Genomic DNA, 23,951 nt, shown 5'->3' with positions numbered 1-23,951 from the left:
GTGTGTGTGTGTGTGTGTGTGTGTGTGTGTGTGTGTGTGTGTGTGTGTGTGTGCGTGTACAGTGCCTACTGAGAGGTCTTGGAATCCAGACCCAGAATGTTCACATTGGAGATTGGAGGGGATCTTCAAACTGATGAGGGTGAAAGTAAAAAATTAATGAGAACTGCTGTTTCCAAATGAAATTTGGCGGAAATTCAAATTAAAGAGAAAGCTGAGCCTATAGGTGCCATCCTACCATACAGGCTCCTCAGGACCTAAGACAGGGGGTTTCAAAGATCAAGGTCTGTTCTGCCTGGTCAATTCAAGGAGATCCTGTCTCAAAATTAAAAGTGAAAACAGGACTGAAGTGTGGCTCAGTGGTAGAGCACCTGCCTAGAATCCCCCAGTGAGGGGCTGGGGTGTGGCTCAGTGGTAGAGCTCCTGCCTAGAATCCCCCAGTGAGGGGCTGGGGTGTGGCTCAGTGGTAGAGCCCCTGCTTACTGGTAGAGTTCGTGGCTCCCACCATGACATACAGGGGAGAGAGAAGCTAACATTTCTCATAATTTTAGGCTGGAACAGAGATGTGGCAAGAAGGCAAACAAATTCAACATGGGAAGAGCAGATGGAATCGAGGTCAGTGTTCGCTGGCCCAGCACAGTGCCCCACAGATACTGGAGGCTCCCACCCCCTGGCCCTTCAGGTCGTACTTGATAGTGTTGTCCTTTTCCTTGCACTGTTGCTCCAGCCTGAAGATCCTTTGCTTGAGCCCGGTGATGACCTGCCAGCAGAGGGCCACCACCTCAGAACAGCGTCCCACCGAGGGCTCAGCTTGCCTGGTCCCCAGGATATCTGGGTGTCCCCTCCTAGACAACCCTACAGACTCTGAGCTTTTTTCTACTAGGATTCTTACACAAACACCCTCTCCTTTCTTCCTTAGCACAACCCCAGTGATGACTAGGGGCTCCAACTTGCTCTCTGAGTAGTGCTGAGTACATGACTGGGAGAGCAAGGCCACAGGGCAGAGCTCCCTGGAACCCACATGGGGAGAACGGGCTCCTGCAAACTGGTCTCTGACGTCTGCACGCATACCCTGGTATGGGAGCACCCCCTCCAAAAAGACAGACAAGCATGAAGATATTTTTCTATTAACAAAAGCATGTTTGAGGTTGGCTTTACAAACTGCCGACCCGGGCAGCTCTCTAATCGTCCCTGGGTGAGTGAGTCTATCAAGAGCAGTACGACAGAGCAGGCGCTGCTGCACAGATCAGGGCTTACCAGCCTTACCCCGCTGCTTTGAGTACTCCTGTGTTTTAGCTAGGCCTTGCCAAATTTGATTTGAACCACCCTTGCTAATCTTGTTGCTTCATGGCGTATGGCTTTCCTCGGAGTAGTTTAAAATAGTTCCCTTTCCTCCCAGCATATAGCGCTGCTGAGATGCAAGGCCAAGTCTCCTACAACTACCATCCCTGCCTTCCCCGAGCCAGGAGGCGGCAGGGAGGGGCCAGGCTGGGTAAGCCTCACCACCTCACTTTTAAAGCTGAGGACTGGGGACTGCGGAGGGGGCTCAGGAGTTCGAGTGGTCACAAAGCATGAGAACCTAGATTTGGATCCCCTGCCCCACATAAGAAGCCAATCATCTCACTGTCACCTCAACACTGGGGAGGTGGAGACACCAGCACTCAGGCATTCCTGGCTCGCTGGCACGCACACATGCACGCACACAAATCCCTCTTGCAAAAGATGAGATGAGGTCACATACATGTGCACAAGTTGGGGATTTGTTGTTTTCTAAAAGACATTTTCTTATCCTGGCAATGATGGTGCGTGCCTTTAATCTCAGCACTCAGGAGGCAGAGACAAGTGGATGTCCTCGAGTTCCTGGCCCACCTGGTCTACAGAGCGAGTTCCAGAACAGCCAGGGCTACACAGAGAAACCTGTCTCAAAAATAACAAACCAAACCAAACACAAGGCATTTTCCTTAGCCAGCAGCAGCATGTGCCTGTGGTCCCAGCACTTGAGAGGCTGAAGCTTGAGTATTGCTTGGGACCAAGTCCTAGGCCAACTGGAGGAACCCAGCAAGACCTGTTTCCTATCGAAGGAAACAGGTTCTTTCTTGTGCCCATATGCTTATCATTCAAAGGTATTCGTTTGGTGTTGAATTTGTGTCCCAGACACAGGACACCTTCAGTCACTTATGGTAAATGTACATTTCTGTATCATGTGTTATACACCTGCTATTTTTCAGACCTTTAAAATATTTTTATTACATTTATTAATGCTAGGGGTTGGGTGGGGAGTTGGTGCCATGGCCCTTGTGGAGATCAGAGGACACTTTTAGGCTGAATTCTCCTTCCACCACAGGGTTCTGAGGATGAAACTCGGGTCAGTAGGCGTGGTGGTAAGTGTCTCGACGCCAGGCTGGCTGGTCCTGTCTCACAGACTTTATATCTGCAAAGTCTTTAGGGATCACCAGATATTTTGCATATTCCTAACAGATATAGCAGAAGTCTCCCCGTCTGTGGCATTCCCTCAGTTCCTCTTTCACTCTTTCCTCCCCAGCCCCAAGACCGGGTTTCTCTGTGTAGCCTTGGCTGCCTTGGGCTCCTTTTATAGACGAGGCGATGAGGCTGAACTCAAACTCCCAGAGATCCACCTGCCTCTGCCTCCCCAAGTGCGTGCACCACTGGCTCCTCTTCTAGTTTTAAGGCTTTACTATATATTTCTTCATGCCACCAAACCCATTAACCCCTTGTTACCTTATTCCTTGTACTTCCTTGACTCATACTCCTACCCCACCCCTGTTTTAAAGCAGAAACTGTGTTTGGATGTAATCCCCAGCATACACTGGGACTGTGATGTTTGGGTGGGGTCTTTTTTGTTTGTTTGTTTTGTATTTTGAGACAGGGTCTCATGTAGCCCATGCTAGCCTGTGACTCTGTGTAGCAGAGGCTGGTCTTGAACTCCAGGTGGCTTCTTCTGTTTATTTAGTTTTAATTATTAAACCTGTGTTTCCTCCTGGCGCTGTTCTGTAAACTGAAGCTAACGGTTCCACAAACTCTCACCCTCAGGCCTCACTGAGACTGCCTGACAGTGATCTACCTTTTCTTAGCCTATGCTAACCCTGTGGGCCCCTGAAACACCATCCTGTGATCCCTATGGCTCTATGAACAATTCTGGAGAGTTCTAAGCCCATGCCCCTTCCCACAGTTCTGTGATCCAGCGGAAGGGTCTCCTTCAGCAGGAGCCTCTACTCACCCAACCAGCATCAGGCCTTTTCTCTGCCAGGGTCCGCACGAAGTCTGAGCCCTGTGGGAGGCAGGTGGAGACATGAGGCCCAGGGTGGGTCTCCCCCACTGCCCTCAGCGGGGAGCCTCTGTGGGCCCCAGGACTTACTCGCCCTGGATCCAAAAGCTGCTCTATCTGCCGATCCTTTCTGCTATTCTCCTCTTCCAAGCGCCGGAGTTTTGTTCTCATCAGATCCACATCACTTTTCTGCATGTGTAAGGACTAGAGAGGAAAAGGAGCGTGGGGCTGGCAAGATGGCTGAGCAGGTAAAGGGGCTTGACACCAAGCCTGATGATCTGAGTTCAATTCCCAGGACACGTGTACACACACACACACACACACACACACACACTAAAAGGAGAGAACCATCTTCCCCAAGTTAGTCTCTGGCCTTTATGCACACACAAAATAAATAAATATAAAAACAACATAAAACAAAGAAACCCCACCCACCCACCCAACCAGCCGAATGAAAACAAAAGGAGGCCACACATTCACACAAGGTCTGCATGTACAAGTGAGTCCCTGAGTTTGGGGGGGGTCTCTTCTCCTCACCCCCTTTTCTTTAGAGTCTTACTCTGCAACTCAGGCCAGCCTAGATCTTTCAGCAATCCTCCTGCCTCAGCCTCCTAACTGGTAGAATTACAGCCACACTTGACTTTAAAAGAGTTTTTAAAGCCCTGAGTGTCATGGGGGCTGGAGAGATCGCTTGGTGGTTAAGAGCACTAGCTGCTCTCCCAGAGGTTCTGGGTTCAATTCTTAGCACCGATATGGCAGCTCACAACCTTCTGTGGGATCTGATGTCCTCTTCTGGTCTACAGATGTACGTGCAAAACACTAATATACATTGTTGGAGCTGATGCTTGTATTCTGATGCATAACTGCCCTCAAGATCTGGTTACTGCCTGGATACATCTATCCTTGTGTAAACCTACCTGACCGGCTGATTAAATGGCCTATACCTGTGCAGGGCAGAGTGGGGCAGGCATGGCTAAGGTTCCTGGGCTTTCGAGAAGAAGAGAATCAAGGGAAACAGACAGATGAGAAGAGAGGAGGAGGACGCCATGAGGATTAGAGGACTGGGAGAAAGGACTCCAAGGATAGCGTGGATGGAAAAAAAGCACCAAACTAAGCAAGTATTCATAAGACTATGGACACCAAACTAAGCAAGTATTCATAAGACTATGGACGGAGAGCAGCCCAGGTAAGGATGGTTAAGGAGGATGGCATTGGATGGGGGCTGGGAGATGATGGTGAGGTTATTAAGACAGCGTAGGTAGAAATGTCTGCTTGGCCCAAGGTAAATAAGGCAATTATAAAATTTAACAGGTGTCTGTGTCTTATTAATTGTGATAGCAGTCTAAATAATACTGCAAATAATAGGCGGCTATTTTTAGGGCAAAAAATAAATATTACATAGCCCAACACCCACATTTTTTATCACTAACAACAATACATAAAATAAATAAATCTTTAGGAAAAAAAATCACTGGCATCCAAGGCTACAAAGGAAATCCTTGTACCAACAAAACAAAGCAACCCCTTGTGTGGAGATCTGGCAGGGTGCGGAGGCTAATCCCAGCAGTGTGGGGTTATGCGCGGGAAATGCCGTGCACCCGGACAGCTGAGAAATCCTTTAAAGCCAGGAACTCTTCCCGGGGCTTCCATCTGCTACACAACACACACTGATGCTCCTTCGAAATACTCCAGCCACAGAGCGGGAGAGACGGCCCAGCAGTCAAGAGCACCGTCTGCTGTCACAAAGGACCTCAGCTGGGTTCTCGGCACCCCCAGGGGGTGACCCCAAATTGTCTATCGCTCCAGCTCTAGTGGATCCAATGCCTTCTGGCTTCCACAGGCATCTCTACACTCATGCACATAGGCAAACAGACTCTGGCGTGGGCGTGAGTGCATGTGTGTGTGTGTGTCAGGTACATGAACCTGCACATTCATGCACATGTGCCACACGCTATATATGCATGTATGTATGTTCGTACGTATGTGTGTATGCATGCATGTATATAACTATTTATAACAGATGACTTGGTAGATAGATGAGAAAAAGATTAGATATGGATGACCAATGTCATTCCAGCATATTAAAATTAATCCGCACCATGGAAGCTACCAGGACTCCTGTTGAAGTGAGCCCCTGCGGGCGCCTTGCCTGCCCCGGGGAGCTCTCGGGCGGTGGTTGGAAGGCTTGGCCCTTCCCAGGCAGGCGTGGGCTTTCCTCCCAGGTAGCCTGGAAGGAGGATTTGTGGAAGGTGCAGAGCTGAAGGCTGAGGGATGAGCCGGGTTCCTCTCTGTGGCCCTCAGGCTCCTCCGGTACTCTCTCTCTCACACAGATACACACACTCATCATTTAAACAAACAAACAAACAAAGGAATAGCAGTCCTCAGCTGTGTCTGGGCAGAGATGCTCCCAATATACACCTATGGATGGGTTTTCTTACCAAGCTTTGGTAGGCCAAGAGAAAACAAATCCTGCAGTCACTCTTATTTGTTTGTTTGGGTTTTTTTTTTTTCAATTTTGAGATTGAGTCTAGGGCTTTAAGTGTATTCAGCCGGCACTCTACTGCAAAAACACGCCCCCAAGCCCTGCATTGACTCTAGGCAAGAACCCTATCACTGAGCCACACCCCAGCCCCTCACTGGGGGATTCTAGGCAGGTGCTCTACCACTGAGCCACACCCCAGCCCCTCACTGGGGGATTCTAGGCAGGTGCTCTACCACTGAGCCACACCCCAGCCCCTCACTGGGGGATTCTAGGCAGGGGTTCTACCACTGAGCCACACCCCCAACCTCTCACCAGGGGACTGACTCTCCACAGCACTCTGTTGCTCTGTGATGGAACACTAGGCCACACACATTCTGAAAAGTACTCTACTACTATGTTTCCAACTCTATTCCTGCAGTTCTCCAAAGCCTTACAACGATAAGTTTGAATAGTCAGGGTCATTTTTCCAGAAGCCTATTTCTAGCCCAAAAGTATGGCTCCCAGGTACCACCTGTAACAGCAACTCATTGCTGAGGGCTCCCCATCCTCTTAGCCTTCCAGGCAGAGTGAGAACCCCTCTACACTGCTTCCGATGGCAGCCCGGCCTCAGCTGGCAGAGCCCAAGGAGGGGCTGCTTTACAGCTGGCTAATCTGCATTTTGGAAACAGGGTCTCACATACCCGTGGTCACGCATGTGTGCTGGCCTTGAGCTCTCCTCTCTCCTGCCTCCTCCGTGCTGGGATGACCAGCACACACCGCCATGCCTGGCAAGCCCACTGCCTCCTCTACAGTTGGTAGACAGGCTCTCCCCTTCGCTGCCATAGTGTGGTGCTAGAGCATGGATACATGACTGACAATTGCCAGCACGACACTGACTTTCAGTTACGTTAGAGAAAGGCTAGCCCTGCCGATCAGAAAGGACCCTACCTTCTTCAACTCAATGATTTCATCATACATGTCCTCCTTCTCTCTGTACACAGAAGTCCCAGAGCCGTGACCTGCAGGAAGAAATGTGACACACCTCTTAGGACCTCGGGGGACAGTAGAAAGGACCTGGGGTTATACCTGAGGGGAAACTGGAAAGTAAATAAAACTATACTTATTTGCTTGTTTGTTTTCTAAAATAGATGAGTCTCACTGTATAACTGGATTTCCTGGAGTTCAGGATGTCCTGCATCAGCCTTCTGAGGGCTGAGGAGACATGGGAGTGTCCTCCAGCCTAGCTTACTGAGGATGTGAGTGTGTGAGTGTACGTGTCTGTACGTGTCTGTGTATACAGCTATGTGTACTGTGATCCTGTGTTCACAGGGAGACCAGACATCGGGAGTCCTGCTCCCTCCTGCCTGATTCCCTCGACACAGGGTCTCTCATTAACCTAAAGCTGGGCTGGTAGCCAGCAAGCCCTAGTGAGTTAGTGCCGGGGGCTACAGAATCACACCTGGCTCTTACTGCAAGCCATCTCTCCACTTAGCAGGTTATAAATCTGAAATATGCAAATAAGTCTAAACTGTAACCCTAATCAGTAAATTTGGGTCTGAGGGACATTGAGCCAGCTGTCACCATGTCTCCTTACTAGGACCCAGAGAGACTCACAGGCCCCATGGGAAAAACTAGTAAGAAACTCAGAAGGAACAAACAAGGAACCAGCAAGATGGCGTGGCAGATAAGGACGCTTATCAGAAAGCCAGAAGACCTGACTTCAATCCCAAGGACCCACATGTGGAAGTGACTTCACATGTTGTCCTCTGTCCCCCACGAGTGCCACAGCACACGCACAGCCCACTCACAAATAAGGAACTTAGATGTAACTCTGTTTAAGGAGAGTGATACAATGGCTTGGCCATGAGACGCTCTTCATGAATCACTGTCCCCAGAATGTTCTAGAATGTCCTACTGATAGAGCTTGTGCATAAAGAAAAACAAAACAAAACAATAAAAACCTCACCCCTCAATTGCTAGAGGCTTTCCTTTCTGCTCTCCCGGCTTTGTCCCTGGGAGCACACTCACCATGGCTGCCAGAACGCTTGAGGTCTGCCCTCTTCGCTTTCACGGCTTCTGTCAAGTAGTCAGGAGTGCAGCTGGGGGGATGGGTCCACGCGTGCTCCGAGGGATGTGTGGAGCTCAGGGGCTGGGTCCCACTTCCTGGTTTGAGTGTGCATGGGTTTAATAGGACAGGCACACACCATCTTGGAAGCTCTGCTTCTCATCAAACTCCAGGGGTTTAAGGATGCCAGTGGACAGGGGTGGATGGCTAAATGCCTAACAAGCAGAGATCAGCTCAGAGAGCCCTGATCTGTCACGTGTGCCCACTGCCCTGCTGTGAACATTCCCACAGCTTCAAATTTCCAGTATGACAAAGAGCAGCTCGCAGGAACATTAACAGTCGTCTCCTGTGAGCTGATAGGAACTGGCTCCATCACACTCCTGCTGCAGGGCAGCACTGAGGTAACCTTGATCGAAAGGTGCTAGCGTGGCCTCAGTTGGGCCTGGGAAAGCCACCACTGACATGTTCACTGTCTTTGAGAAGATCAATGGCAAGTTCCCTGACATCAGCCACGTCTCACACTGATCTCAAATCATTTGCAAATTCTCAAACTCTGTCTCAAGCCAGAGCACCCTTCCACAGGAGAGCCACGTACCCTGTTTTGATCCTCCTCCTATCCACAGCTTCTGCGGGGTCAGAGACATTCTGCTACTCAGAGGCATACTTCCTGTTGTCTTCAGAGCACGCCAGGTCGTCACTTTTTTGGACTTGGAGGAGTAAGGTGACTCTAGGAAGGTAACATGAGGTTCAGAGCTGTGAAATCGCTGTGCCTTTGCTTTACAAAGGCACAACAATAGCTAAATGCAACATTCAAAGGGTGTGCTGACCCCAGGAGGACTGACTTTGAGATGGGATCTTACTGTATCACTAGGCCATGCCAGTCTAGAAACCCTGGGTTCAAGAGATCCCTTTTTTTTTTTTTTTAAGATTTATTTTTATTATTTTAAATTATGTGGAGGTGTGTGTCTACGTGTGGGAGAGTGCAGGTAGCCACGGCAGCAGAGGCATCAGGTCCCTGGAATTGGGAGTTACAGACAGTAGTAACTTTCTCTGAAAGGACAGAACGTGTGTTTAACCATGGAGCCATCTATCCAGACCCTCAAGAGATTTTCTTGTCTAAGGATTTTGAAACAATTTTGTTTGTTCTTGGGGATGGAACCCAGGGCCTTATACATGTCAGGGAATGTATCCATGTCGCCACATCCTAGCCCCTCACTGAGGGATTCAAAGCAGGTAGCCTGGCCTAGTGTATTTAGCCAAAACTGCAGACTCAAGTCACCATACCTGGTTTTACAGTACATGTACATATATAGTAACACAGACACACATATATATATACCTATACACAAAAATACATTTGTACACATAACACACATACATTCACATTTCTCTTGTAATTTTTACCAGAAGGAATGTGCAGGGGCTGGAGAGGTGGCTGGGAGGTAAGATGCTTGCAGTGGCAATCATGAGGACCAGAGTTCAGACTCTAGCACGCGCGAAACCAAGCAACAAGCAATAACTGCAGCTTCCCGGGGCCTCAACACTTGTTCATATACTCACGGAGACTCTTAAAGAAAAAGTGTTTTTTGTTTGTTTGTTTTTTGTTTTTTGAGACAGTCTCATTAGCTCTGTAGCAAGCCAGGCACAGTGGTACACACCTTTGATCCCAGTACTCAGGAGGCAGAGTCAGGTGGATTTCTCTGAGTTCGAGGCCAGCGTGGTCTATAAAGGACAGCCAGGGCTGCTGCACAGAGAAAACTTGTCTCAAAAAAACAAAAAGAAACAAAAACAAACCCCATTTAACTAACTGTGCAGCTCTGACTGTACTGGAACTCACTATGGAGACCAGGCTGTCCTTGTACTCAGAAAGATACACCTGCTTTTGACTTCGAGTGATGGGATAAAGGCATGCACTACCACATCCAGCCCCATGTAAAATAAATTACAAGAGAGAGAGAGAGAGAGAGAGAGAGAGAGAGAGCGCTAGGCATTGTGGTGGCATCTTAGGGAGTCCAGAGGCAGGAGGACTCTGTGGGTACAAGGCCAGCGTGGTCTACAGAGGTCCAGGCCAGCCAGGGCCACACACTGAGACGCCGTCTCCAGAAACCAGCAAGCAACAGCACCTGCTGCCAAGTCTGTGGATCTGTTTGCTTCCCAGAAGCCACCAGGTAGCTGGAGAGAACTGACTCTTGAACCGACTCTCTGACACCTGCATGCATTCCTGGTACACGGGTCATCCACACACATACACACAGGTAAGTCGGTGTAAAGCACTGTTGTTTTTAGAAGAGGAATTTGAAAATGTGAAAATTCCTACTGAAGATATAACCCTGCTATACTGTGACATGTACTATCTAGTTAAACTTCAGATAGCTGTATATTTTTTGCATAGTTTTGACCATAGCGGACATACTGTTTACTCCTTCAGCACTGAGTTTCTAATGTTGCCATAGGAATAGTATTATTTTATTATTATTGTTCTATTTTGTTTTTTCAAGGCCAACTTGGCCAGCCTGGAACTTACTCTGTGGACCAGGCTGGCCTTGAATCCACGAGATCCACCTGCCTCTGCCTCCCAATTGCAGGGATTAAAGAAGCATACCACCACACCCAGACAAAAACAATCTTTTAATATTTGCCAGACGGTGGTAGCGAAAGGGAAACCTTGTCCTGAAAAACCAAAATAAATATAGCAAAGGAATACATTTTTTTGTTTGTTTTTGGACCAGGGTTTCTCTGTGTGGCCCTGGTTGTCATGGACTCACTCTGTAGACCAGGCTGCCTTGAACTCAGAGATCCGTCTGCCTCAGCCTCCTGAGTGCTGGGATTAAAGGCTTGTACCATCACGGCTCAAAAATAAAAATATTTTAATATTATATTTTTAGTCTAGCTTTTAATGGCTGAGACATCTCTCCAGCTCAGTATTTTAATCTTTATAGAGAAGAAATGAGAAAAAAATTTCCCAGGGCATTTGTCATAATAAAGAAAGTGTTTTAAAATTTTTATTTTTACATAATTCATTATTTTACGTGCACTGTGTTCTACCTGTATGTATGTTTTTCTTTTTAAGATTTATGTATTTATTATGTATGCAGTGGTCTGCCTGCATGTGCACCTGTATGCCAGCAGAGGGCACCAGACCTCATTATAGATGGTTATGAGCCATCATATGGTTGCTGGGAGTCGAACTCAGGCCCTTTGGAAGAGCAGGCAGTGCTCTTAACCTCTGAGCCATCTCTCCAGCCCCCTGCATGTATGTTTATGTGAGGATAATGGATCCCCTCGAACTAGAGTTACAGTTTTGAGCTGCCCATGTGGGTGCTGGGAACTGAATGTGGGTCTTCTGGAAGAGCAACCACGGCTCTTAATGACTAAGCCATTTCTCCATTCCTTAGAACTATTATTTTTTTTGAGAATCTCACATCTTTAATTATGTAAGAAAAGACAAATTCATGCAAAAAGCAAAGGTGTTCATGTAAAAATTTTGTATGTTTAAAGGAGCTGGGTTTGGCGGCATGTGTCTGTTAGCCCAACTGCTCAGGAAACTGAGGCAGAAAGATCAGGAATCTAGCTTGAGCTATGAGACTCAAAAAAAAAAAAACAAAACAAAACAGAAAAATCACACACAACACACACACATAGAGGAACAGGTCAGGCCCCTATAGGTTTCAGGAAACAAGTACAGGCCTTGACATCTATCACAGAAACTCACGTACAGACTAGACTGACACATGAGCCACTGGGCCCTGGAGCACTGTGACACTGACAGCCAGCAGGAGGCCTTACTGGCACTGGAACCAACCCTATTTAAGCACTGTTGTCCTGATAAATAAAATGTTACCTCTTGAGCCACTGCTAGGGACAGCGACAAAGCTGTTCCTGTCTTTTTTTTTTTTTTTAATGATTTATTTATTTATTATGTAAACAATGCTCTGCCTGCATGGACACCTGCAGGCCAGAAGAGGGCACCAGACCATTATAGGTGGTTGTCAGCCTCCATGTGGTTGCACTGAGCCATGTCTCCAGCCCGTCTTTGTCCTTGTGAGGATGAGGAAGAGAAGGGCCTCCATAGCAGAACAAACCCAGAGATCCCATAGGGATGAAAGGCACATATCTGTCCCTTCCATGTGGGAACATACAACCCTCCCTAGGACGGGCTCATGGAGGCTCTGAGAGCAGTCCCAGGTCAGAAGCATCCTTTTACAGTGGGAGGCGGCTCAGTCTGTAAAGCACTTGCCTTCAGAGCACAGAGACCTGAGTTCATCCCTTGAGCCCACACAGAACCGGGCAGGCACAGCGAGACACACCTGCCATCCTAGTTCTGGGGGAGCGGAGGAGGCAGGTCCTGGGGACCCCCTGCGACAGCCAGTCTAACCTAACTGGTGAGCTCCAGACTTAACTAGAGAACGTGTGTTAGAAAACAAGGTGGACTGCACCTGAGGAATGCTAACATGGGCTTCCATGTGCACGTATGTATGCAGCCGGCATGTGGGTGTGTAAGCGCGCACATGGGCTTCCTTCCATTTCAGCTGTGCCCTGGCTTTGAGAAATCCAGAGGAAGGAAATGCAAATAGAAAGCTCAGTGGAACAGCGACCTGCACAGGGCTCAGGGACAGCTCAGCAGCCAGGGACACAGGTCTGGAGCCCGAGACCACTGAGTTTTCTCCCCCAGCCGCACCAAAAGAGCAACATCCTTTGGTTTTTCCAGGACACAGGGTAAAGCCATTCCTGCCACAGTCAAGTCTGAGATGAGGGGACAGCAGATCTGTTTAGTTATACTTACTTGGTGATGTGGGAGGAGGTTTCTGGAAAACCTTTCTTTTTGTTTTCTGAAAGAAAGAAGAAGCAACGTGATGCATGCTAGGCTCCCCTCTCTGATAGGGGACTTTTCCATCCCAGAGGGACAAAAGCTGTTTGAGTTCCAGGGAGGAGGGAGAGGTAAAGTACAGGCGTTCGTTTCTGGGCTAGCTACAGAGGTTCCTCTTGGGTTTCAGTTTCTGTTCCCTGACACAGAGAAAGGCCTTGCTGGGAAAGCTCACCGCGCTCAAGAAGGCAATGAGAGAGGCCCTGATGGACAGCCTGCCTGGGCAGACCTCCAGGGGGTCTGAGGTGCTCCATAGTGTGGGTCCTACACATGGGAGAGCCAGGGCTGGCTTGTCACTCTCCCTGGTGGCACATGCCTTTTTGTTGTTGTTTTGAGACAGGGTTTCTCTGTGTGGCCTTGGTTGACCTGGACTCATTTTATAGACCAGGCTGGCCTCAAACTCAAGAGATCTGTCTGCCTCTGCCTCCCTAAATGCTGGGATTACAGGCACTAGGCACCAGCCACCATCGCACACCTTTAATCCCAGCGCTTGGGAGGCAGAGGCAGGCAGATCTCTGAGTTCAAGACCAGCCCAGGACAGAAAACCTTTTCTTGGAAAAAAAAAAAAAAAAAAAAGGCAGGGGGAAGGCCTGTCTCCTGTACTGCCCTCATGCCTGCTCTGAATGCCAGAGAGCACCTATGTGCTCACAGCAGGTGTGGTAAGATGAATCCCTCATAAGTTAGTCCATGGCAGATTCCCCGCTAAGGAAGAGAAACCCAGCAAGGAAAAGGAAAAACAGTCTCCAGGGCCACCAGACACCCGGAGCAGTCCAATGAAGACAAGGTTCTGCAGCTTTTAGGGTTGGGCTCCTCTCCAAGCAGCATTCTTACGGCTTTGGGCTGGGCACAAGGGGCACAGTATGTGTCGAGTCCTTGCTCCCTGTCTGGTGGAAACACTGTCCTCTCTGGCCCAGAGAGACTAGACTCTATTGGGACTTGTTAGGAGACTCCTTCCACAGCCAGTGGCATCAGGAAATCACCTCTGTGGTGACTATCTCAGGCTCACGTTCCTATGATGTGGAGCAGAGCTCCTGGCTGTGGACACACGCTTATCACTTTCTCCCAGACTAAAATGCTCTACCCTGCAGGGAAGCTCCTTAACCACTAAGATAAACAACACAAATAGCTCCAGGAAGTTCCTGAAACTCATCAGATTGACTAGGCTCCTCCTTGCCTAAGGAAGCAATCAAAGCGGAGATTCTGGGACCAGACCATCTGCCTGGGAAAGGTCTAAACTACAGTCTCTTGGAAAGGTGACTTTAACTGTCGGGCTTCCCCAAGCTGTGCAGTGAGCTCCAGATTCCCAGCTTGTGCGCTGTCACCCACACTGGGGTAGGTGTTGGTATCCCAGCTGTCTTTGAGTCATTTTTCGCTCCTTAACCCATTTGCTGAGCTGCACTTTGGTGTATCTGTGCTTTGGTCTGTTGTGGGACCCAGTCTCCTCAGGAAAAGTTTCATCACACAGTAACACAGCACTCCCTTTCTGGGGACAATGGCGTGTGAGGCTTCGTATGCCGCATCCCTACAGCGCCTGTGTACAGTTGGAATCAAGTCTACACTTGGGGTAACTTCTTTGGCTTATTCACTAGGTGAGCGCTTACCATGCTTCCTTCGCTACTCAGCAACAAAGAACCCATGAGGCTAGCTAATCCCAGAGGGCACCGGGAGTGTAGTTCCAACGTAGAGGGCCTGCCTAGAATCCCCCAGTGAGGGGACAGGGCATGGCTCAACAGTGTCCTCTAGTCTGACTACTTCTGCCAGTTTTCTCGACTAGTACCCAGCACTCTGGGGATCCAGTGTGAGCTGCTGCAGCTGCGTGGGAACAGGACGCTGCATGTGTGTACTCTGCAAGGGCAGCAAGTGCTTTGACTCACTGAGCCATCTCTCTAGACCTTCACAGTTAATCGATAAAACTAGCTTTAAAAAATAAAGTCAGTTATTTACTATCTTGTTGCTGCTGCTGCTATTGCTTGAGATCGGGACTTAAGCAGCCCAGGCAAGCCCTGAACAGGCTCTGTAGCAGAGGATGACCTTATACTGATGTGCCTGCCTCTACCTCCCAAACGCTAGGATTACAGGCAGGTACCTGGTGCCAGGTTTACGCAGTGTTAGAGGTGGAGCCCAGGGCCTCACCCCTGCCAGGTGAGCACTCTACCAACTGAGCCACATTCTCAGCCCGTGAGATTGATTTCTAACAATAGATAAATGAAAGTTTAAACACAATAACCTCAATTACTTAAATTTAACAGACGGAAACGGCCACACCGGAAGCAGCTGGCACCTGTGCTCTGCGTCTGCTGGCACCTGGGGACGCTGTCTCACATGCACACCCAAGGAACACTGACGGGGGGACTGTGGTACTCACCGTCTCAACGTCAGAATCAAAACTGATCGCAGACAGACTATCATCTCCCTGGAAGAAATGCACACACGGTCACTGGAAGGTACCCACTCGGGTCATCAGCCGCATCTGCACACTGCCTGTCCGAGCTGTGGCAGCACAACTCAGCACAGCCCCTGGGACAGCCCAGGAAAGCTCCATCCCGCAGTATAACCCTGATCTTCAGAAAGCACGGGTGGGGACGAGGGGGCTGCCTCAGTCGGAACAATGCTTGCTGATCAAGCATGAGGATCTGAATTCGATGCTCTGCCGGGGGTGGGGGTTGACACAGGTAAACGTCTGCGGCTCACTGGCCAGCCAGCCTAGTGTGAGACCCTCCCTCAAAAAAAGGGGTGTGTTCGGATGACGCCTGAGGAGTGTCATGTGACATTCTTCTGGCCTCTGTTCACACACACACACACACACACACACACACACACACACACGAAGAGGAGGGGTGTGGGGGATGGTGAACGGAAGGTTCTGCTTGGCCAAGTGACTCCACACCCACAGAAGTATGGTGGGTCCTCAGGTCTACTGTGTGTGACTGACAAAGCTCCCAATGCGAGAAGCACTCCATTCTCCACTGTTTCTGCATTCTGACTTTCTCATCTTCCATTCAAAGGATGGTGATGCTCTCTTGCCCATCTCCTGGCGGAGCAGAGCAGTTTTGCAAGCAAATGTTTTAACTTCATTTTTCCTGTTTGTGTTTGTGTGTGCCTGAAGGTACCTTGGATGCCAGAAGAGGGTGCCTGGAGGCGACAGGCAACTGTGAACACCCTGACATGGGCGCTGGGAACTGAACTGTAACACTGAGGAGAGGAAAAACTGCTCCTAACCAAGCTGTCTCTCCACTGCCCCCATTTCTTTACATGTGTCTACGTATCTGGTGTGCTCATTCGTGTATGTGTGTTCACATGTTTGTGTATGCACACTTGTGGAGGTCTGACTTCAGTTTCCGAGACTTGGAAGTACGGGCAGCAGCCATACCCATGTGGCTTTGATGTGGGCTGTGGAGGTGTGGACTCCCAACTGAAGTGCAAGGCAAGCATTACCCACCAAGCCTTCTCCCCAGTCCTTGGTTACATTTTGGAAAACACACACCTCCTGGTGGAGCAAGCCTGTAATCCTAGGATTTGGCAGGCTGAGGCAGAGGGAGGCGGAATCTGAGGCCAGCCTGACCTGCATACAAAGTCTGACCATTTTTTAAAACTCCAGAAAATGTTAGCAACAAAGTTAATGGTAAAAGTTACAGAATAGTGGAAATAGTGATGTTTTCAAAACGTGACACATATGAGAAACACAAGCATTAACTGGGTTTCTCTAGCTCGCCAGTGTATGGATAATTAGCCAAGTGTACTGAAATGCAATGAGTTTTCTTTGCAATAACAACAGAAGAAAGTTTTAACTTCTTGACGGCGTGGGTGGCTCCTGTGTGTGATCCCAGCACTCGGGGAGGCAGAGGCAGGATCTCTGTGACTTTGAGGCTAGCCTGGTCTACAAAGTGCTTCCGGGACAGTTAGGGCTCTGAGGAGAAACCCTGTCTCTAAAAACCAAAAAAAAAAAAAAAGGAGAATGTGGAGGAGGAGGAGGAGATGATTTTAACTTCTTAAAGGCCTGGAGACAGAGTTCAGGGGAATAGCCCAGTGAGGGCTGGGGGCATGGCTCAGTGGCTGAGTGCTTGCACTTGGACGGGGCTGGGATCTGACTCTGCAGTAAAGTGACTGTCTGGAATCCCTCAGTGACCAGAGTCGGGGAGGCTCATCTGTATCGCTCTGGCCTGGCAAGAGGGTATCAGTCCCAAGTAGCACACACAAAGAGAGATGATGGGACAGTTCCTGAAGACGTGTTGTGACCGACCTCTTAAAACCAGGCAGGACTTGGAAAGCCTCCTCTGGATGGACAAGTAGGAAACCCCCGTTGCTCTCCACTGACCAGAAATCAGGGTACCCCAGTTTCCGTGGAAACTCCCACAGAAGTCCCTTGGACCCTTGATAAGTCATTTCCACCAGAGCCTGGTCCCTGGCTACCTCCCATCAATCCTTCTCAGGCTGATCCCAGAGGGCTTGCTTTCTGCCACTTTCCTGCCCCGAGGCCTTTGCATTTGATGTTCCCGCCAGCCCTAAACCTGCAACAAACTGCTTCCTACTTGTCTTTGAGACTGGGGACATCAGCCTGTTGCCCTGTCCTAGAGCCCCCACTGGAATGCACAAAGTTCCCTTGGTACCGGAACGCACCGGGGGCCAGGGGTAGTCCACCCGGCGCCCAGAGAACGAGAGCCTCTTCCAGAGAGGCCGCTCGGACCCTCGGGCTAACTACGAGGGTGGGATGGGGTAGGCCTTCTTCATTGCTCGGGATCGCTCCGGGGCGTCACCGGAGGGCAACCGGTTCCAGCACTTACAAGAAGAGCTCGTCACCAGCCGGCCGCGGCCTCAGACCCGCAGCACGTGCGGGTGGCCACAGTCCCGGGGGCTTCCTGGAAGCAATGACCTCCGCGAGCGCAGGCGGGAGCCACAGGTTGCTGGCGCGGGCACGGTGGCGGCGACGCCCCGGGCTGGCTCTTGTGCGGTAACAATCGGCCTGCCGGGGCTGGCTGCCGCCGTGCGTCCGTCCTCCTTCTGACCCAAGCCTCCTTACCGTCTCCGAGGCCAGATCTGCTGTGCCCTCGCTCATTGTCGCGGCGCTGCGCGGCCTCCCGGTCGCTGCGAGTTTGGCCCTCAGCGTGGGAGGCCTGCCAGCCACCCTGCTACCATGGCAACCGTGCCGCGGCCACAGGGCCCCGGATGTGGTCCTTCCTCCGGAGCCCAGCGAACCGTGTGCGCGCGCAGCGTGAGCGCGGGCGGGGGATGGGGGGGCAACCAGGTACCGTCCCCGGGTTGCACTGCACGGCCTCACCTTGTCTCTTGTGGGTTTCGGTTGTTTTGTTTTTTGGTTTCTCCTGCATGCAAGGCTGGCTGTACCTCGGAGCCACGCTCTAACTTCAGGAGCCCGAGTTGGGTTTCAGCAAACGGTGGCTGCCTCTACGTAGACTAGTGGGCAGAGGTTCTTGGGTCGCCAGGCTGAGCGGACACAGGGGACAGAGCGCAAGGCACCGTCCTTAACGATTGGCACCTATTTAAATGCTTTTTTTTTTTTTTTTCCTCTAAATAAGCCGAGCTGTTGGGGGCCAAGGCTGCTCCCTAATTGTTAGACTTGGGGTCTGGCGCCTTGAGGAAAACAGTGCACACCCGGACTGTCGGTGGGCGAGCACCAACTACTGAGAACCCCAGCTGACTGGTTTGCTATCTAAGCCTCCCAGAACTCTCCAGGACTCTGGCGGCTTTTGCCACCCAGGCCAGATGAGGAACACTTCCCCTGTGGCACAGCAGGCCTGGGGTAGGTGTAAACACAGCGTCTCATTTGCGTCAACATCTTCCTGTCTCTGCTCCCTCAATGCTGGGATTACAACTGTATAGCACCTACCACTGGGCCCAGCTTTTCTTTTTTCTTTTCCTCGGCGCCACAGCCGGGCTCCGCCTTCAGTTCGTGAGTGAACAGCACTCCTCAGCTGGGTGCGGCTGTGCACGCCTGTAATCCCAGCACTTGGGAGGCAGAGGCAGGCGGGTCTACAGAGCTAGTCCAGGAGAGCCAGGGCTACACAGAGAAACCCTGTCTCGAAAAAAACCAAACCAAACAAAAAAAAACAAAGCAACAAAAACAGCTTTCCGCAGTTGGGTGACATTGAAACACGAAGCCCGGTACGAGGCTTCACGAGTAGTCTTACTCTAACGTACTTGAAACTTTTTTCTTTAGAGACAGGGTGGCTACCACTCAAACAGACGTACGTCCTGTCCCGAGCTTAAAGGCAGAAGCCTCCACGCCGGGCCCTACAGATACTGTTTGTGTTGAGTGTGTGCCACCTGCGTGTGCGTGCTTGACCTCGGCGCTGGGCACCGAACTCTGGTCTTTCGGGAGAGTGAAAGGCACTCCTAACCATCGAAACATCTCTATAACCACCTCCCCACAACCCCGCTGGCCAACTTCTAATGTTTATCGTTAGCAGAGCGGGGAGAGCCGGCTCCGAGCGGCCCGCTGCTCCCCACACCTCGCACTGAAGCTGCCAGCCAGAAGAGGCCAGGGACGCCGCCAAAAGCCTCGCCGACACGCGGCCCGAGGCCAGCGCAGCCTTTCAGGGAGTGGCCATGCCCACGGCGAGCCCGCCTCGGAGGCGCCCGCCCAGCGCTCGCGTGGGCACGTCCCCTGAGCGACCTGGGGGGGTGGCAGTTCGCAGAGGCTGGGACAGCGTGGCGATCTCGAGCGTCACCCAGCAGGCGCGCGTTGACGGGGCCTGGAGCCTTGGAGGTGATCGGAGCGGCGCTCGGGGCCACCACCCTCCAAGCGCGGCGACCCCGCTCCTTCCCCCCCGCGTCCGTCACATGGTACTGACTTAGGGCGGGGCCCCGTGGAGTCCCAGAGCCGGGCGGAGTCAGCGGCGCCTGTAACCACGTGGAGAGGAACTTGCGTCGGGGGCGGGGCCGAGAGGGCGGGACCGAGAGGGCGGAGCCTCGGCTGGGCTGCGATCAGCCAACTCCCGCGGGGGGCGGGGCCTGTGGTGGTATGGGGCGGGGCTTGCGGCCCCGCGGCGCAAACTCAGAAGTGGGGCCGGACCTGGAGGGGGCGGGGCTTTGGCCGGCTTGAAGAGGAATTTGCAGAGGCGCGGGCGGGGCCTGCCTCAGACACCGGAACCTCAGCGGACCAGGCAAACAGTGGGGCTTGAGATCCCGGTAAGGGGGAGTTCCAGCCCCGGCCGGGCACTGAGGGCCTGGTGGTGCATTCTGCACTCTCGGGCCTACTTCCCGGAGCGGAGGGACGCGGGGGCAGGGTTAGAACCCCAGGCTAACTTGCAGTCGTGGAGAGCGCACCTCTTACCCGGTTTGGGAGGTACGGACGCCGGATGTCGGGAGTCAGATGGAGCCTTGCAGGGCCTTCAGACACTGACATCTTTGCCCTCCAAGATGCGTATTTCTGTCCCGAGGGGACACTTACTGGTGCAGGCCGCAGGCTTGTCACTTGCAGTCTCTACCGACCTGGGCTGTGACACCCACTTTCCTTTGCACTCCTGGGTGGGCTGGAGGACTTGTCTCGTGCAGGTGACCGCTGGAATACACTTTGGGCAGGTACCTGGCTGATCCTCTGACTCTGCTCTCCCCGCAGCGAGGTCAGTAGGCAACTGCACCCTCCACCCCAACGCCACCAAACCCCCAAGTTGATAGACTTTGACACCAAAGGCCTGTGGCCCTGGTTAACCTGGCCTCACTCACAGTGCTGCTGCCAGGACTCCATCCTCTTGATAGCTCGGGTTCCCCGGGACTGAGCTTAGCAACTCTGTGGGCTTCTGGGCCCCTCCTCCATCATAGCAGGCATTGAGGGCTGCCGGTAACCAAGTTGGCTGCTGTCTGAAGTCAAGAGGCTGTCTTGCTTCCTCTGTAGGAACTGCTGGCCTGATCATGGACCCAGAATGCTCCCGGCTCCTCCCGGCACTCTGTGCTGTTCTGGCAGATCCCAGACAGCTGGTGGCAGATGACACCTGCTTGGAGAAACTGCTGGACTGGTTTAAAACAGTGACAGAGGCAGGTGAGGACACGGCTTATAGAATTGTCCATCCATCTGGTATGCGTCACCACTTTGAGGCTCTGTGGCTGATCAGGGAAGAGTCAAGATGGAGTCACAGTGGAGACACAGATTGAAAGTCCCATCGCATCCATCCTCATCCAGGCTTCCTCTGTTCTTGCACAGCACACGCCAACATTGTTTGGCCATCTTCCTTGTATTTTGCCTGTCTGGGTGGGTGGTGGGCCATGTCATCTAGAAACCAAGGCAAGAGGATCTTGACTTCGAGGGTAGCCAGCACTACATACTGAGTTCAAGGCCAGCCTGAGTCACATCCTTATTGTGTGGGTGGGTGGACCTTAGTGTAATCACTTCCTTTTTTTTTTTTTTTTTTTTTTTTTTTTTTTTCTATTTCCAGGTTTGGTTGGGAGTTAAGGGTGAGTGGGCAGGGTGACTTGCTCTGTAAACAAGGCTGGTCTCAAACTCACAGAGATCCATGCCTGCCTCTGCCTCCCCGAATTCTGGGATTGCAGCCATGCGCCAATGTGCCTTGCTAAATATTGTAAGACTGTGCTTTTGTTTTAATCCCAGATGTGGGGATGTGGGGCTGCTTCAGACTGTCCGAAGCAGCTAGTGCAGCAGCTAGTGATGATTTGCCTCATGTTCTAGCAAAAGTGTGGTTTTGCCAGCTGCAGATAATTTCTGTGATTGTGTGACATTTGGAATTCTGGGAACTTTTCACAGGGTAACAGCGCTCTGAGAGGCAGGGTATGGGGGGCTTTTGGTCATTTAGGGAGGTTGTTTGCTGTGGTCAAAGAAGAAACAAACAGAAATTAGATTCAGGGATCTCTTTCTCCTGTATCTGTTTCTCTCCTGTCTAGTGTTAGGGGCTGAACTGGGGTGTTGGGGAGATAAAGGGTGGGAAAAAGAAGACCCTCAAAGTGGCAAAGACCAGCTACAGAGGCCTACCATCTTTCTTCCTTGTTTTACTTTGTCCTTTTAGCCCAGGATGACTTGAACCTGTGGTCCTCCTTCCTATACTGCTGAGCCCTGGTTTTCTTGGATGCCAAGGATGGAGCCAGGGCTTTCTACGGCAGGAGCATTCCACCCTCTGAGCTAGGTCCCCATTTGTCTTGCCTAAGTTACAGAATTTAAAATGATAATAGTCCTATAAAACTAACATGTTAGTTGAATCCTACAAGTTTTACTGCATGGTACTTCTGGAATTTAGGCTTTTTTGTTTTGTTTTGTTTTGTTTTGTTTTGTTTTGTTTTGAGTCAGAGTTCCTCTGTATAGCCCTGGGTCTCTCTGTAGACCACACTGGCCTTGAACTCTGGAACTCAGAGATCTGCCTGCCTCTTCCTCTGAGTACTGTGATTAAAGCGAGGCACAAGTATGCCTGGCCTAGGTTTTTTTTGGTTTGGTTTGGTTTGGTTTGGCATGGTATATGTAGGGTATATGTGTGTGTTTGCATGTGTGTGTATGTACACATTTTCTCATGAGTGTGGAGGTCAGAGGTTGACACTGGGTGTCTTTTTTACTTTCCACCTTACGCTTTGAGGCAGGGTCACTGTTTCTCTCTCACTTGAACCCAGAGCTTGCCAAGTTGGCTATTCTAGCAGGACAGCTGAGGGTTCTCCGTCTGGGCCTCTGAAGTGCTGCCTGCCTAGCATGTATATGGTTCTGGGGATCTGAATTCTGGCTGTGCATAGAAAGAGCTTTATCCACAGAGCCATTCCCCAGTCCTTGAGGTTCAGTTTTCAGTGTTTACAAGTTAGTTTTACAGAATTGTGTGTGTGTGTTTTGCATGCACACCCAGGCATCTAAGTGTAAAGGTCAGAGCAGAAGGTTAGGCATCTTCCTCCATCAGTCCCTAAGCTATTGCCTTGAGGCAAGGTCTGTTACTGAACCTGACAGTACAGGAGAATGGGCTGGCCTGGAAGCTCTTGGGATCAGCCAGTCTGCTCCCCTCCCCCTACTGGAGGGTTAGAGGCCTGGACAGCCAAGCTGGCTTTTATGTGAGTGCTGGGAATTTAAACTCAGGTCCTCATGCTTGCAGAGCAGACACTCTTACTTGTGGACCCATCTCCCCAGCCCGATTCACCAGTTGGTCTATTATTGTTCCTTTGGAGGCACCGTTTAACTATGAAGTCCTGGCTAGCCTGAACTCACTATGTAGACCAGGCTGGCTTTGAACAATCAGAGGTCTGCCTGCCTCTGCCTCCCAAGTGCCATGTTTAAAGGAGTGTGCCACCACATTTGACCTACGAATATTTTACATGTCCCAGACTCCACCTGTTTTAAAGTTTACCAGTTCAGCTGGGCATGGCGAAGCATATCTGTAATCCCAGCATCTGGGAGGCCAAGGCAGGAGGGTTGCTCTAAGTTTGAGGCCAGCCTGGGTTATGTGGTGAGTTCAGGGCCAGCCTGGGTTATGGAAGGACACCCTATCTTGAAAATGTCTATAAAATAAAATAAATGGAAAATGGAGTATACCATTTCAGTGGGCTTTAGTTAATTTAGGGGGTATCTGGTCTCATTCTGTACCTTTTGTTCCCCACAAAGCTAGGTGTCCTAGGTAGTTCTTCTTCCCATTGCTCTCCCAGTTTTTAGCAGTTTTTAAAATGCCCCTCATGGTGGAGCTGTGCTTGTTGGTGCAAGCCTGTTGGCCCAGCTAGTGGGGCTGAGGCAGGAGGATTGTAAGTGTATGGTCTGGGCTACACAAGTGAGTTCAAGGCAACTTAGTAAGATCCCGTTGAAAGCAAGAGAAATGGCTCTGGCAGCCAGATGTGGCAGAACACTTGGGACACACAGGGGGAGGATCAGTGGTCAGCCTCAGCTACATGGCAAATTCAAGGCTAACCTGGACTAGGAGACCTTGTTTCAAAAGCAAAGAAAAAACAAAAACCCCAAAACAGTAACAACAAAAAAGAAAGGCTGGGGTGTGGTCCAGCAGTGTGCTTGCCAACCATGCATGAAGCCTTGGGGTCAGTGCCTAGCTCTGACCCTCCCTCTCCCACCAAAGGAAAAAAGCCAGGGCTGAGCAGTGGTGCTGCAGCCTTTAGCCCCAGCACTCAGGAGATAGAGGCAGGCAGATCTCTGTGAGTTCAAAGTCAGCCTGGTCTACAGAGTGAGTTCTAGGACAGCCAAGGCTACATGGAGAAACTCTGTCTTGGTGGGGTGGTGAGGTAAAAGCCAGACATGATGCTACAAGCCTATAATCCCAGCATTTAGAATTGGAGGCAAGAGATTCATGAGTTCGAGGCCATCCTCAGCTACATAACAAATTCAAGGATAATTCGGATTACA

The 23,951-nt window shown here is 50.8% G+C and overlaps 2 protein-coding genes across 13 annotated transcripts in view; one reads left to right on the top strand and one right to left on the bottom strand.

The window, feature by feature from the left end:
* Positions 1–20,035, bottom strand: part of Iqce (IQ motif containing E) — a 44,863-nt gene extending 24,828 nt beyond the window's left edge. For 4 of the 8 annotated variants that reach the window (XM_055598669.1, XM_055598670.1, XM_055598673.1 and 1 more), the window contains exons 1-9: positions 19,962–20,035; positions 15,039–15,086; positions 12,593–12,638; positions 8,405–8,536; positions 7,773–7,907; positions 6,693–6,763; positions 3,374–3,487; positions 3,236–3,286; positions 687–757 (exon numbers count right to left, since the gene is read on the bottom strand). In XM_055598669.1, coding sequence (XP_055454644.1) covers positions 687–757; positions 3,236–3,286; positions 3,374–3,487; positions 6,693–6,763; positions 7,773–7,907; positions 8,405–8,536; positions 12,593–12,638; positions 15,039–15,086; positions 19,962–20,033 — 740 coding nt within the window. In that variant the 5' untranslated portion in view covers positions 20,034–20,035. Of the gene's footprint in view, positions 1–686; positions 758–3,235; positions 3,287–3,373; positions 3,488–6,692; positions 6,764–7,772; positions 7,908–8,404; positions 8,537–12,592; positions 12,639–15,038; positions 15,087–17,690; positions 17,866–19,961 lie in introns of those variants that run through there. The other 4 variants (XM_055598671.1, XM_055598677.1, XM_055598675.1 and 1 more) reach the window with 3 other exon arrangements.
* Positions 19,444–23,951, top strand: part of Brat1 (BRCA1 associated ATM activator 1) — a 13,379-nt gene continuing 8,871 nt past the window's right edge. For 2 of the 5 annotated variants that reach the window (XM_055598683.1, XM_055598679.1), the window contains exons 1-2: positions 19,741–19,816; positions 20,523–20,666. In XM_055598683.1, the coding sequence (XP_055454658.1) occupies positions 20,540–20,666 (127 nt within the window). In that variant the 5' untranslated portion in view covers positions 19,741–19,816; positions 20,523–20,539. The other 3 variants (XM_055598682.1, XM_055598680.1, XM_055598681.1) reach the window with 3 other exon arrangements.

The sequence above is a fragment of the Psammomys obesus genome, unplaced genomic scaffold (assembly GCF_907164565.1).
Source record: "Psammomys obesus unplaced genomic scaffold, mPsaObe1.curated_primary_1811, whole genome shotgun sequence".
Lineage (NCBI taxonomy): Eukaryota > Metazoa > Chordata > Mammalia > Rodentia > Muridae > Psammomys > Psammomys obesus.
This window is presented reverse-complemented; position numbering and strand designations above follow the sequence as displayed.